Genomic DNA, 13,538 nt, shown 5'->3' with positions numbered 1-13,538 from the left:
TATCTCTGTTTTGGTAACACTTTGCTCTTTTTAGCTGTGTGTCCTGTGGCAGTGTATTTTAGAATGCTCTAACAGATAGTTCCAGAGTGACCTCACTGTAACGTGGGGGTCTCTTGCCCCTCAAAAAGTCTCATAAGTGAAAGCTAATTGCAGCAACAGAGTAAAATAAAATGAAAGGTGACACATAACAAAATTGTCTTGCAAAGGAATGACAAAAGGCCAACTGGGGGAAGCAGCCACCATTTAAACCCACCTACCTGCTGCCACAGAAATACAAACAAATTAGAATTATTTAAAGAAAAGCTGGATGAAATCAATTTCAATGGCTGCAGCTAGAGCTTTACTTACAGAAAATGGCAATTCATTTTTTTCCTCTAGGAACAACTTAATTACCACCAATTACTCTTGATTGGGGTGGAGGGGGGAGGACCCAACCTGCATATAAGGCAGGATTTTCAAGGGAGCAGCTCTATGGACCTGCAGGAGTTTAGCTGGCCATAAAACCAAGGTGGGCTGTGCCGTGTTTGAGATATTTGTGGGGTTTTTTTTCTTGCTCTTCTTTTCCCATGGTCACTTTAGGCAGGGTGTTAAAAGGACACTAGAGGTCAAAACGAGGTGTTATCACAATGTTTAAATCTGAGGTTCGGCTGTCTCTGAAGAACTGTGATGTGCTGAGCCCTCGAGTGAGGGGCACAACTGACCAAGCACAGGCCAAGCTGCTGAGCAAAGGTAAGGTGAAAAACTTGAAGTTACTCTCTGCTAGACTTAATGTGTGTGCATTGAATGCTAGAGTCTGCTCAAGTGTGAACTGCTCTAAAAGGCTGATGGAGGCAGGCTGTTCATAATATAAGAACTAGGAGTAAATAGAGGAAGATGGAAAGAAGCTTAAACAAACAAAATGGTGCTTTTTAACATGCTTGGGAAAAAAATATTGGTGGGAAAAAAGTAGGTGCCAGAAGTTCTTTTGTATGGAGGAGTGCTCAGATGAGAAAGCCACTTAGAGCTGGTGTGTGCAGAACTTGCACAGGGCTCTGGATGTACTTTATTTTTGAAACAGAGATTGGAAGAGTACTAAGGGAGGAAGCATCATTGGTGCTCATCGTGTTCTCGTTGCTCCCCTGGGAATTGCTGGGCACTTGAGGAGTAGGGCTCTGGGTAGAGCCATTTTTAGGTGTGTGCACAACTGTGTCATTGCTCCCAGATGGAGACTCAGATCCAGTTCCTATTTAGGTGTTAGCAAGGATAAAGGAGGGTAAGGATTGAGTGGTTTCACTGGTTTTTTTTTTATCACTCAATGTGATTTAAAAGGAATTTGTATCTAAGCAGGGGGTGCAATTTTTTAGCCTGATCCAACATACTGACCATAGTTGCAGGCACATAACAAGCCTGCAAACCTACAGCATTTCTCACCCTGCTACCCAAAGATCTTTACACAGGTTAGAGTTACAGGATTGAAAAGGTAACTTAAACCACAGGATTGATACTGACACCAGCACTAGGTCAGCAGTTATAATGTCACCAAAAAAGCAATACCTTTCTTCCTGTTCCTCAAAGACCCAGAGGAAAGAATTCATTATGGAATTAAGCCCAATTTTGACAGTTCTTAAAAATCAACTGCACACCTCATTCAGAAAGGGCACAAGCCTTGGTGTTCAACCAAACTACAACCAACCACTTACATTTTATCCCTGTGTTCACATTATGATTTCTCTTTCAGCACCACAGAGCAGTACTTGGGCATGAGGTTCCAGACAAGGGAATGCAAACTTGAACAAATCTTTGCTGAGTATTAAATTAAAGGCCCATAAGCAACTACAATAAATATGATTTTGTGCTTTATCAAAGCTAGTCAAAGGAATATTTATCAGAGCTCACAAAGAAAGCCCAGTAAGAGACAGATGTGTAAGACTAACCCTACAGAGGACAAAGTCATTGTGGGATAAAAAGCCTTTTATTAGATTTTTACAAAATAACTTGTAAAAAAAAAAATCACCCCATATTGGATATATGCAATATATTAACTTACACATTCCTACCCACTACCTGACAGGTTCAGTTTTGCATTATTTCTTTGAAAGAGAAAGAACACCTGCAATTCTAGGCCTGAAACCTGAGGAAGGCTCTCCTATGAGTTCTCTTTGCTGACTTCAGTCCTAAACAGTAGATGGTGCAACAGCAGCAGATTCACTGAGGTTTCCTGCTACACTTTGCCTAGCAGCAAAGTCTCTTTATCAGGTTTGTTCCCCTCCAGTTTTCCTGGTTTTGCTTTTCGGAGGTATTTCGATTTTCTCTTTTTAAAGCCAAGATGACTGTTGTTTCTGCTCAATGAGCAGCACCAATAAATCAACACTGAGGGGTAAATATCTCCAGCAGTGTCAGGGCTGAGGAATATCACACCATCCACAAAATAACAACTGGGAACCGCATTCTCATTTTGCCTATTTCCAGTATCAACAGTTCCTATTCCTTAGCACAATGCATGCTCCGCTTAAAGCTAGAATTGTGTTGATGCAGTTCAGAGACCATAGAAAAACCTTCACAGAACCAGAATGCTTTTATTATAGTGTTAAGACAAGTAGTTATCATTTATGATCCAAAATTGTTCTCAAAACTAATATTTAGATTTAGTTTATCAATGTGATCAGTTGCATCTTAGCAAACAATACAATTATGCAGTTATCTTCCATTAAGAAGTACTGTAAAATATATACAAATGTTGCTTCAGGCAAATGTCCTTTTTTCAAGTGCACAATTTGCATTTCTGAATGAGTGCATCTCTCCACTTCAGCACTGAGTCCCATCAAGTGTACAGCGAGGTCTCACCAAAGCATTTTGTAAAACCATCTTAATTATTAAATTTACTCACCTTTCAAAGACTCCTTCTGAAAGAAAATCACAAAGGTACAAGATTTATATACATAAAGGCACAGCAATTCTGTTGAAACCAGCTATGTTACAGTACAATAGAGTTCAATCAGTGCCTTTCATGCAACAAATTTTACTAACAAATGTAACTCCTCTTCCAGAAAAATTAACTGCACAAGGAGTGTATCCTTCCCTTCTGGTAAGAGGAATTACAAGTTATTATTTCATCAGCTCAAAAGGAATTTTGAAGAAATACATAAAAATGCTTTTTCTTTCTGCCTAAATTATCTAGACATTCAAAGCTATTTCTCATGGAAAAAAAAAGTTTCCAACTAAGAGCCAAGGTGGAGTTTCATTTGTGCTAAGAGCTGGCAGACTAAATGTTTCTCTAATGATAGTTTTGTAAAAATGATAAATATTACACAGGTGCTGTCCTAGGAAGTGGCATGACCAGCCACAGAACAGCCAGTTCTAGAGACAGATCAGGAACAGAGATGGAAGAAAACTTTGAATCCAAAGGACAGCTCTGGATTGGGTGTAAGTGAATTTATTGTTAGAACTACACCCCTGGTCAGTCCAGAGTCAAAAAGACTCCATGCAATGGATAAAAAAAACAAGAACTTTTCTCTGCAAATTCATCTTCAAGTTGTCATTTCTGAGGCTTCAGAAATCGGTTGCATTGAAAGAGTATTTGCACGTTGCACACGTGCGCAGGGCTGAGCCCCCAGCAGGCAGACTCTGAGCCGGCTCAGTCAATCCACGCCCAAGGCTTTGAGCTGGCGCTCGATCTCCTCGTCCGAGATGGTGGCGGCGCTCGAGGCCGACGCAGAGGGCAAACCTCGGGCAGCTGAGGGAGCTTTGGCCATCTGCAAGGAGACACGAGTTCAGTCAGAACAATGCAGGTTTATGACAAGCTGACTTTTAGAGTAAACTGTGTTTCAAAAATGGAATGCAGGGGAAAAAGCGCGAGCTCTGCAAAAATAGCCATACCTTGCCAGAGATTTCAATCCCGATCTCGTCAAGCACTTGATTAACAATATCTTGGGTTTCTTCCTCTTCATCAGAGGCATCAAAAATGTCATCCAGAGTATCATTAACTTAGAAGAAAGAAAAAAAAAAGTCCAGATTGCATTAAGCAAAAAGGTGACTAAAATGACATAGTACCATCTTTCCACCCTCCCAGAACACAGCAGTAATACCACGGTGTGAGATACCAGCAGAAGGCACCTGGGTGTGAGAGAGGCTTCCTTAGCTCTGCCTTGCAAAGCCTGTGAGCACAGCCAGGGCAACAACAGGGTAAGGCATGGCTGTTTTTATAAAAATGTTCAGTTCCACCTAAAGAGTTCAGCCGCTGTATCTCCCCCCATATTAGATTTTAACATTTCTGCAAAACACCTTTAGTTTCATAAAAATCCTCTTCTCCAAGTATGTTGCCAAAATTGTTAACTACTCAGATAACTTGTGTGCAGTTGAGGTGTTTCCATCTTGGTCAACAGCATTGGTTTGAGTCCATGCTACTTAATGTGACCAACAAGGCAGGGATTGGGATGGGGAGAAGACTGTGAGCAACACCAGGAATTAGCTGACAGTGAACACATACAGGCAGGAACAAGGAACTTGCTGCCTCCCCAAAAAGTTTTTGGTGGCTTAATTTAAGAAAAAGGAGACAGAACCATAGCAAACCACCATGTGAAGAAAGTTGAAATTTTGCCTTAATTTAGATCTAAACTGATAATCTCAAGTCTCCCTACCAGTTATGCCATCAAGGCCTTGAATAGGCCTCAAACCTTCTTCCCCCCAGAATGTTCCTTCTAAAAATATGATGAATCTTTTGCAGAAGATGGGAAGGAATGGATTCTAGATTTAATACCTAGACCTTCTAAGAAGTCTAAGGCTCAGCACTCCTCCTCAGACATACATTGTTTTGTTTGCTCTACATTTTTGCTGTCAGTCTCATTAACTACAGAAATAAACTTCAAACATCAGTGTTTTTAGGCTGGCTGTCCCCTGCCAAGAGAAGCCAGTCCCCTGCAGTGCAGAACTTACTCATCTCTTCAGTCATGTCCATCTTCATGTTTTCCTTCTGGAAATTCTGCATAGTTTGTAGTGTCTTTTGTGGATCCATTTTCTTATTAACTGCTTGCATTGTCTATTAATATGGAAAAAACTCTTAGATCATACAATGAGACATTAGTAAATATCAGTGCATTCATTAAGAAAAATGCTTTAATCCAAATTTCACTTTCCTTGTCTCTCTACATCCCATGAGAACATTAGGTAAGTGACAAAGCAATAGTACAGCCTGCACTTAGTAAGAAATATTTATATCTAGTGTCCTAATAAACAGACTCTTAAATGTGTGCATCCTTCTTGCACCATGACCCTCCCCTGGCCTTGTATTAGGAAAAATCCAACTGATCTGAATGAAAAGAATGGAGAACATTTCCTAACTTGAAGGCTACACACATTAAAGAAGTAAATGGCTGCAGGTTCTTACTCAGAAAGGACCATTTATTTGAACCACCACTGGAGGACAGGCCTTAAATTGCTTCTTGGTGTTATAATTTAATGGAAAAATTACTTTTCTCTGGAAAGAAAATATCCAAGTGTTGAGGAAGTACTTGTTTAGGGAGCACCTGTGTGTTGGGTGGAGATCTTGCTGTGACAGTGAAATATACTTCACCCATTTTACTGCCTTTGTGGGCACTGCTATGGGTACTTCATTCTTTCCTAAAAAGCAAGTTACTGTGGGATATCAGATTCTAAATACAGAAATAAGCAACTCAAATGTAAAATTTAACCATCTTTGAGAAGATAAAAGAGATGGTTAATTAAAAGAGATTGTATAAAGCCACCACAGGCTTCACAGAAGGGCTTCTGCCTTCATGTCTGAGTTTCTCAAGGTGATAATGCATTATGATACTAATGTTACTTGAATTTCAAAGACTGTGCTCATGGTTGCATTATTTGAATTTAAGAAGTTGTTTTGGACTTGGAAGGTGCTGGTATAAATGGATGTCAAAAATATCTGCACTGATTGAGAGTTTATTTACATATCTTCAGAAAATAAGGGTTAGATGCATGAAAAAAATAATCAGGTAACTTAACTGGACTTTACAATGTTCAGAATTAGCAACATATATGCTAAGAAGTATACTGGAAGTATATATATTTGCCTTGTTAAGGCAACTGATCCTATATATTTTTCACTGATAGTTTTATGAGATTAACGATTCTTTAAGCTTCCCATGTCGATAAGGCAAAATGTCCACTTTAAAATTGATCAAAAGAATTTGGACCTTTTTTCCAATAATGTTACACAAATTGTACATGTAATTGCCTGCTGTTTAAAAATATATATTTTTTTTCCTACTGACCTAATCTTCATAACTACTCCAGTGACTCTGGTTTTGAGAAATTTAATCCAAGATCTATCCTAGATAAAAACAAGTCACCCCCGTAATAATTAAAAAGCAAGACAAACTTGTTCACATGAGTGCTGTTGTAAGAATACTGAGTTAGGTGTTGAACCTGATCAGTCAGACAAGTCCAATGTGTAAATGTGCTGCAGAGCCAGAGCTCTGTATCACTGGCTGGCTGGAATCTGCCCTCATGCTGTGTCTGAAAGGCACCTGACCACCAAGCCTTTGTGGTAATTCCTTTCTGCACCAAGTTGCATTGCTGTGTTTAACTGGATTTAACTTGGACTGGGATCAAAGGCCAGCTTGGTCTACAGTGATGCATAATAATTCTGCTTCCTGCACCTTGAGCTGAACAGTCCTCCTTGTCAAAAGCCAAATCCCTCTTTATTAATTCAGGGAAATAAGGGAAAGTTCACACCTAACTCAGAAAACTGAGATTTTTCACTCTTTTATGAGATGAGATCTGGGAGGAAACTTAATGCAATACTCTTTCCTGAGAGAGCACAGAGAGAATGACAGCAAACTCCAGATTAGATTTTTTTAGGAATTTTAGATCCAAAGCAATAACCTACTTTCTTCAAAAGCCATAAAGCTATTGTGACACAGTGCCTTGATTTCTAGACAAATCATGCCCTACTTTTTCCCAGTAAAAACTGCTTGTGACAATAAATACAGGCAAGGCAATGTAGCAGCAGGGTTTGGGGTTTTTTTATGTACTAAAAGAGTTCATTCACTGGCATTAGTTTATTTTGGTCATGTAAACGTTTGACAGATGTCTAGACCAAGAAAGTATGTAGGTTCTATAGGGATAGACTGCCCAAACAAAAATGTAACAATATAAACCCAAGTGAGTTTTAGTACTGCAATTACCAAAAATTACCCAGAATAACAGAATTTTTGCAACCATATGCTGCATTTGAATATAAAAAAGAATATCTTGTGGTGCCTTACTTTTGCTGTGGCTGACATAGCTCCTGCCATCTTCATCTGGGAGTTCATGACCTTGGTTTGAGTGGACATGGAAGTGACCTTGGAGCTCACAGCGTAGGTTCGGTTCTTCTGCTTCCGCAGCTGCACCAGCTGCTTTGCCAGCACTTTGCAGGCCTCTTTGTTCCCAGTTTTAGCCATTTTCTTGATTTCCAGCTCCTGTGAAAAAAGGTGTGAGATTGATTCCACAGAATTTCCATTCACGCAAAGACTATAATTAAGCCTTACCGCTAATAATTAAATTCAAAATTAGCTATCCTCTTGAATCTTTTAAGACACTTAAATTATATAAATAGCTCCTTGCTTTTTTAACAAGGCTGTTTAGCAGAATCAATGTCATGCTGGTATGATCTGACCACAAGGAAAAAACTCAATGAGACTGAATTATAGTGTGGTAGCACACAGTTCCCCCAAAGACTGCAATTTCTGCATGATGTCACATTCACTTCTACTGTGCACGTTCAATTCCATGTCTGGATAAGCAGCCACCCTTCAAAAAAAGCCCCAAAAACTGAAGGAATTATGATGTCTAGTCAACTACTGGTGCCATGACTCTAATCAAGTTTGATTTCTTGCAATCAAACAACATCACTCATGTAAGAAATTGAGATTTCTTTTCAACTTTTTTTCAGCCTCAAGAGAACCTCAGAGCCTTTTTGGGGAAGAAGTAGATAAAGTTAGATGACCAATAATGATGTTAATTAGATGACCAGTAAAGTTAGATGATCAATAATTATAGGCTCTTCACCCTTATAATTTAGCTGGACTTAAATCATAATAAAAATAGCATAATTTAACATGTGCTTATGCTGTAAGAAAGACACTTCTGTCTTAGAAAACCAAACCCCAATCTGTCAATTCAAAGAGAAATAACAATCTGTTTAGCCCAGAGGTACCAGGAAAAAGCCTGGCACAAATAATCTTGTCAGCTGGGATTCTTCAAAGTGTGCCTTCTGATTTGTAACTTGGTAATGTAAAAATTGCAACAACTTTTTCCTTTACAGCCTTTTTAAGCAGGTCTTGCCACAGTGGCTCAGTTTCCTGTACATGTCCATTTTGGTTTTTACCATTAAGTAAAAGCAGCTTTTGAAGACCAGCTTTCTCCTGGATTTTTCAGGATAATATGCCTGCTATAGGTATGCAGTTGCTTCACTTGATGTGCACTGGTAATCTAGTGAAAAGAAAACTGCACTTCTAAGAAGGTATGAAAAGATAAATTCTAGCCCCCAGGACAAGCAGAACAGTCAACTCTAAAGGCAGATGTAAACTGGCCCACTGCATTACCCTGACTACCAGAAAAGTTCACAGTTAAGTTTATTCCAGAGATGGCTCTGGCACAAAATCCCCTCTGCAGAGTCACAGTTCCTAAAGGGTGTGTCATACACACTATTTTTAACCCAGGAAGGTACAGAGTGGCAATGAAGCAGCATGAGACTGTTCAAACCTTAGAGGCCTGAAATAGAAGTAAAGCTGTGCTCCTTGAAAGTAGTTCACAGAAGCCACAAAAATTCCTATAATATCACCAGAATATTATTTCCTTTTTTTTCTTTTGTATCTAAAGTATTGTGAAGGTTGGAGGGATTAGTCTGCACCCCATATTTTAACAGCAAATGTTTGAAAATAGGGATTTTCTGAGTAAGTTGAAAGACCTACATAGCTTTTATAACCTGTTTTTTTTCAAAGCAAAATATAAACCATTGCTAAATCACTGCAGATAATCCACCTGCAGAAATCAAACCCTATCAATCAAACAGATTATTTTATTCCTAATTAAAAATAATTTGGGTCAATTTGGTGTACATTATCTGCTTTTGAGAGGTCTGGGGCAAGCTTATTGAAGTCAGTCATGTTCTTCTGGGAAAAAAAAAATAAAATTTGTACATTTATATCAGGTTACTGAACTGAAACAGAACTGTCTGCATACATTAAGGTATTTTTAGCTGTAGAAATAATATAACTGCATAACTTGGTTTTGTCAGAGTAGTACCTTAAAATTAAGGGAGGGAAAAAAAGGTCTCTCTAGAGAAAGCACATAATGAAATGTTTCGAGATTGACTGATAAGCCCCTGATCCTTCTTCACCTGATTTGACACTGAAAATGAATATTTATTGTCCATTGCTACTCTCATTCCAGCAGCAAATTTTAACTTTTTCAAGACATATTTCACTACTCCTTTCTTCTTCTCAGAAATCCAACATTTCTGAAACCACTTAGTGTGGTAAATAATCAACACTTCAGCCTGAATAGCCACTAAAATTAAGGTTATTTCCATATTTGGAATATTTCATACTGGAAAAAATGCCTTATTTATGAGCAACCTACTATATTTTACATGTCCAAGGCTTTCAGAAACAGTTTCTCTGATCTTTTAGTTTATTATTCCCAGCTCTTGGTATTCATGCAACCTGCTGCCATGAACCACCAGCACCACCTCAATAGCTGCTGGAACGAGCTGGATTCGCACAGCTTTTCCCACAGTGTGAGCATTCTTCATGCATCAAACCCCACCATCTGGCACATCCATTTCTCCTCTTATAGTGCCACACAGGTGCAGCATTCAGCCACTGAGTACTTGAAAGCTCACACATGTTAAGTTCTGAATACATCTTAATTTAGGCAAACAGTCCTACTATTATCAGCTAATTTTAGGGAAGTTCTGTCTGAATGAAATTAACAACTCTAGGGGTACTCATGGTATCCTGTGGTTTTCCAGTACTCTCTCCCACTGGACAGTCATGGTAACACGTGATAGCACTTCTACTTTTAATTTTTCCACCACAAGACAAGTGATTTACAAACGTTTTGAAACAAAAACCTTCTGAAGGACAGAGAATGCTGGGAATTGTAGGGAAAACCCAAAGTGGTTATTTTATCTAAACACATTGTTTCAGGATTTTCCTATGACAAAGGCTGAGAATCACTTTTAGACAGTAAGTATTTTCCAACACAATTTTAACTGAGAAATGAAAAGGGGAAGACAACTGTCTTTTCAGTATTTCATTATTATGCATTGACTGGTATCTCTAAAATCTTGCAAGTTTTTTATTGCATGTGTGCGTTTTAAAGAGCAAAATAAAGCTCCCTGTCATACTTACCAGTTGTTTTTCCTGTTTTTCAAGTGCTGCTCTATCTCTGCTTATAGCCCTCTGTGTACCTCTTAACTCTCGATTTTGCTCCTTTATTATATCTGGAAAGAAAACATTGATAGCTGGGCAAAGTTTCTCAACACTCCATAAACACCTGCTAAGCACCCTGCAGACATGCAGAGTGAAGTGTCAACATTTCAGATACAGAAAATATTAGCAAAATACCATTTGGTGTGTACATCATCATTGTGTCAGCAGTGTGGGCTGTATCCTGCTAAAAACAAAGCTGTTTTTACCTTTAACTAGGATGTTACTTTGCACTATAACCACGGCAAGAGCCTTAACCCCTCAGTAAGACATCTGTACACACACTTTGCTGCAAGGCCAGCACTAACTCAGCAATCCCACTGCTTTTCCCCAAGCCAGGCCTGACTGCAACAGGTAGGGCAGCTGAAGGAGCCTTGAATTATGAGATTTCAGATCAGGTGAGGAGCTCCCAGCTCCATAAAACAGTGACAATAATCCCAGCTGCAAGTCCTGGATCCTGCTCTTCTCTGTCCTTATTCTGCTCTGGGGGAGCTTCCTCTCCTCCACATCTGTGTAGCCCTTCTTCAAATCAGTCCATAAAGCAACAGCGTTTGAAACTTTTCAATCAGGAGATGCTTAAGAATAGTAAGGTAGTAAAGTGGAGGCCTTTACAACAAATTTCAGTTTACTGACAACTGACAGAGTGAGCAAAGCTTGAACACGGTCTGTCAGGTGAAACCTAGCATCCTTCATAGGAGTTGTGTGCACTGCGCTATTAAAAATTATATACTGATAACATCCTCTTATTAAAGCAAGTATTATTTACAGTCTAGGCATCAATCATGCTAGCTGCAACTAAGTTTTGATAGGATTTAGAGCACGTGCTTGGGTGTGATTCACCCAGGCAAAGGCAGAGCAGGACGGCCTGCGTGTGACTCAGCATGCTCTGACCCACGTAGGGGAAGCAGTTACTATGGAGGAGAGATTCAGCTACTCCTGTGCCTGCACTTCGGGTGGGAGTCTGAAAGGAGCAGACTGTCACATAAATTTTCTTTAGAAGGGTAAATTGTAGAATCACAGGCCACCCTTTCATTTTTTAAGGTTTGAGGCAATTTTTCTACAAACAGCGAGAAGCCTTGGCATTCTTCATTCCCAAAGTCAGAAATACTGTAAAACATCCATTGCTGAAATTATATTGATGTTAATAGGTTTGTAGCAGAAAAAAACATCCCAAACCTTTAGTGGCATTTTAAAGACAGAATATACATTTCCTTTTCCAACCTTGCTGGAGATTGCCCAGTTCTTGGGCAAAGAAATATATAATAAAAAAAAAAAGATGTGAAAATGACACCTGTTTTTACAATGCTACTACTGCTGTGAGTACTACAGAAAAAGCATCCTTGGGAGAGATGCAGACTTTTCAGTGGACAATAACTACGAACTGAAAGATGGCATGGCATATAACTGCATTCTTCACACTGGCAAAACAGCAGAGAAAATAATTCTGAAAATGCTACAGGCAAGTAATTTTGAAGATAGATAAATGTATATTACTTGCACAGCTGCACTTGGTAAATTGAAAGAAAAAGCTTAATAGCTACATACAAGACTGGCTTTCCTAAATACACTAGTTTTAAAAAAACCTTAGTATAGTGAGCTGAGAGGTAGGAACTTCAAGGTGATAGCAAACTTAGAATAGTACTTAGGAGACAATAAGGGTAAGCAGAATGCTTATTTCTGTAGTTTCTGATCCCCCACAGTGGCTTCAGCTAAGGATGGCAATAAACTGAAAACAATTATCTGCAGTTACAGACTGTTTAATTTGTTTTTAGAAGTGAAGGCCAAGATGAGAACTTGGTTCTTGTTTGTTTCTGATAACTGAGGAGAATTCCCAGCTGCTAGAGCAGACAGAATACGACAGGTTATTCTGAGATAAAGTCCTATGCCATTAGCCACTCCTGTGTGTCACACTGTCGTCACACACACCAGGGCAAGGAGGAAGCATTCCTTAAAACAGGCTGGACAAGAGACATCCGGCAGGGCTTGACCTGGCTCCTGCAATCCTTCCTTGGTCATGGCAGCTTAATGCCAAGTCCCCTTCTTCCCTCTCAGGCGCCACATCTAAAATGGGAAGAGCCAGGTGGGACCTGTGCGTGTTCCCTGCTGTGACACACAATTGGTTGATGTGCAGCGTCATTTTTTGCGAGCTCTTTTCAAACGCCAACCCACCACCAGCTCTGACACGGGGCACCCAACACACCAGAGAGCCAAACCTGGGGCTCGCCAGCCCTGGGCACGACAACGTGGAGAGCCGAGCATCGCCCAGCGGCCTGCTGGCAGCTAAGCCGTCCTTTGGGGCTTTATTTGAGGATGGTTGTTCCTGCTGAAGTTTAAGCGTTTTGGTACCAGCCTGGCCACAAAGAACCAAGTTGTTCGCACAGCGGCGCGGAGCCCAGGGCCGGGCGGCGGCGGCTCCCGCAGCCTGGACGTGGCTCCCTCACACGGCACCGCTCGCGTCCCGGCTCCCCCTGGGCCCCAGCAACTCCTGCCGGGCCTGTTTTGTGTCCCTCGCCGCCACCGAGCGATGCCGCTCCTCCTCCTCCTGCCTCACCCACGGCCCGGGATGGCCGGGCCCGGCTCCCACCCCTCCCGGAGCGCCAGGAATCCCCCGCCGCGCTGTGCCAGGGCCGGCCCGGCCCGGGGGCTCTCCCCGAGCGCCGCCGGTGAGTCACGGCGGGCGGGCCGGGGCCTCCGCTCCTGCTCCGCTCCCTGCCGGGACGCGCGGCCCGAGGCCGCGATCCCCGCCGGGCTCCCGCTGCCCCGGAGCCCCGGCCGGGACCAGCCCTGCGCCCGGGGCCGTGCGGGGGCTGGGGGCGGCCGCTGCCGGGGGCGCGGCGGGGCCTCCCCGGTCGCCCACTCACCGTCCACGGTCTTCTTCTTGAAGAGCGAGGCCATGGCGGCAGCCGGACCCCCGCAGCCGCCTCGGCGCGCTCCTGTCGCCTCCTGCTCCGGTGACCAGGAAGCGGCCGGGCCGCGATCGCCCGCCCGGCTCCGCCTCCCGGCGCCGAGGGGCGGGCGGGGGCCGGGCCGGGCCGGGGCTCCGCGCTGCGCCCGCCCACGCTGCGGGCGGCCGGGCTGGCCCCGGGAGGC

At 41.9% G+C, this 13,538-nt stretch overlaps 1 protein-coding gene across 1 annotated transcript; it reads right to left on the bottom strand.

Annotated features, from left to right (window-relative positions):
* Positions 1-2,535: 2,535 nt before the first annotated feature.
* On the bottom strand, positions 2,536-13,438 carry CHMP2B (charged multivesicular body protein 2B). The gene is made up of 6 exons (XM_036387357.2): positions 13,310-13,438; positions 10,371-10,462; positions 7,239-7,433; positions 4,912-5,014; positions 3,856-3,962; positions 2,536-3,731 (listed from the first exon to the last, which is right to left on the bottom strand). Exons 1-6 carry the CDS (start codon positions 13,341-13,343, stop codon positions 3,618-3,620), a joined length of 645 nt encoding a protein of 214 aa, XP_036243250.1. The 5' UTR covers positions 13,344-13,438; the 3' UTR covers positions 2,536-3,617.
* Between the last annotated feature and the right edge of the window lie 100 nt (positions 13,439-13,538).

This window comes from Molothrus ater, chromosome 2, assembly GCF_012460135.2.
Source record: "Molothrus ater isolate BHLD 08-10-18 breed brown headed cowbird chromosome 2, BPBGC_Mater_1.1, whole genome shotgun sequence".
In the NCBI taxonomy this organism is placed as follows: domain Eukaryota; kingdom Metazoa; phylum Chordata; class Aves; order Passeriformes; family Icteridae; genus Molothrus; species Molothrus ater.
This window is presented reverse-complemented; position numbering and strand designations above follow the sequence as displayed.

Excerpts from the sequence above, each read along its gene's own strand:
- CHMP2B (XM_036387357.2), bottom strand. The coding sequence starts at position 13,343 with ATGGCCTCGCTCTTCAAGAAGAAGACCGTGGACG. Across the intron at positions 7,434-10,370 it reads AAAAACAGGAAAAACAACTG|GAGCTGGAAATCAAGAAAAT; the intron begins GTAAGTATGACA and ends CTTTTTTCACAG. Across the intron at positions 5,015-7,238 it reads CTATGTCAGCCACAGCAAAA|ACAATGCAAGCAGTTAATAA; the intron begins GTAAGGCACCAC and ends CCATATTAATAG.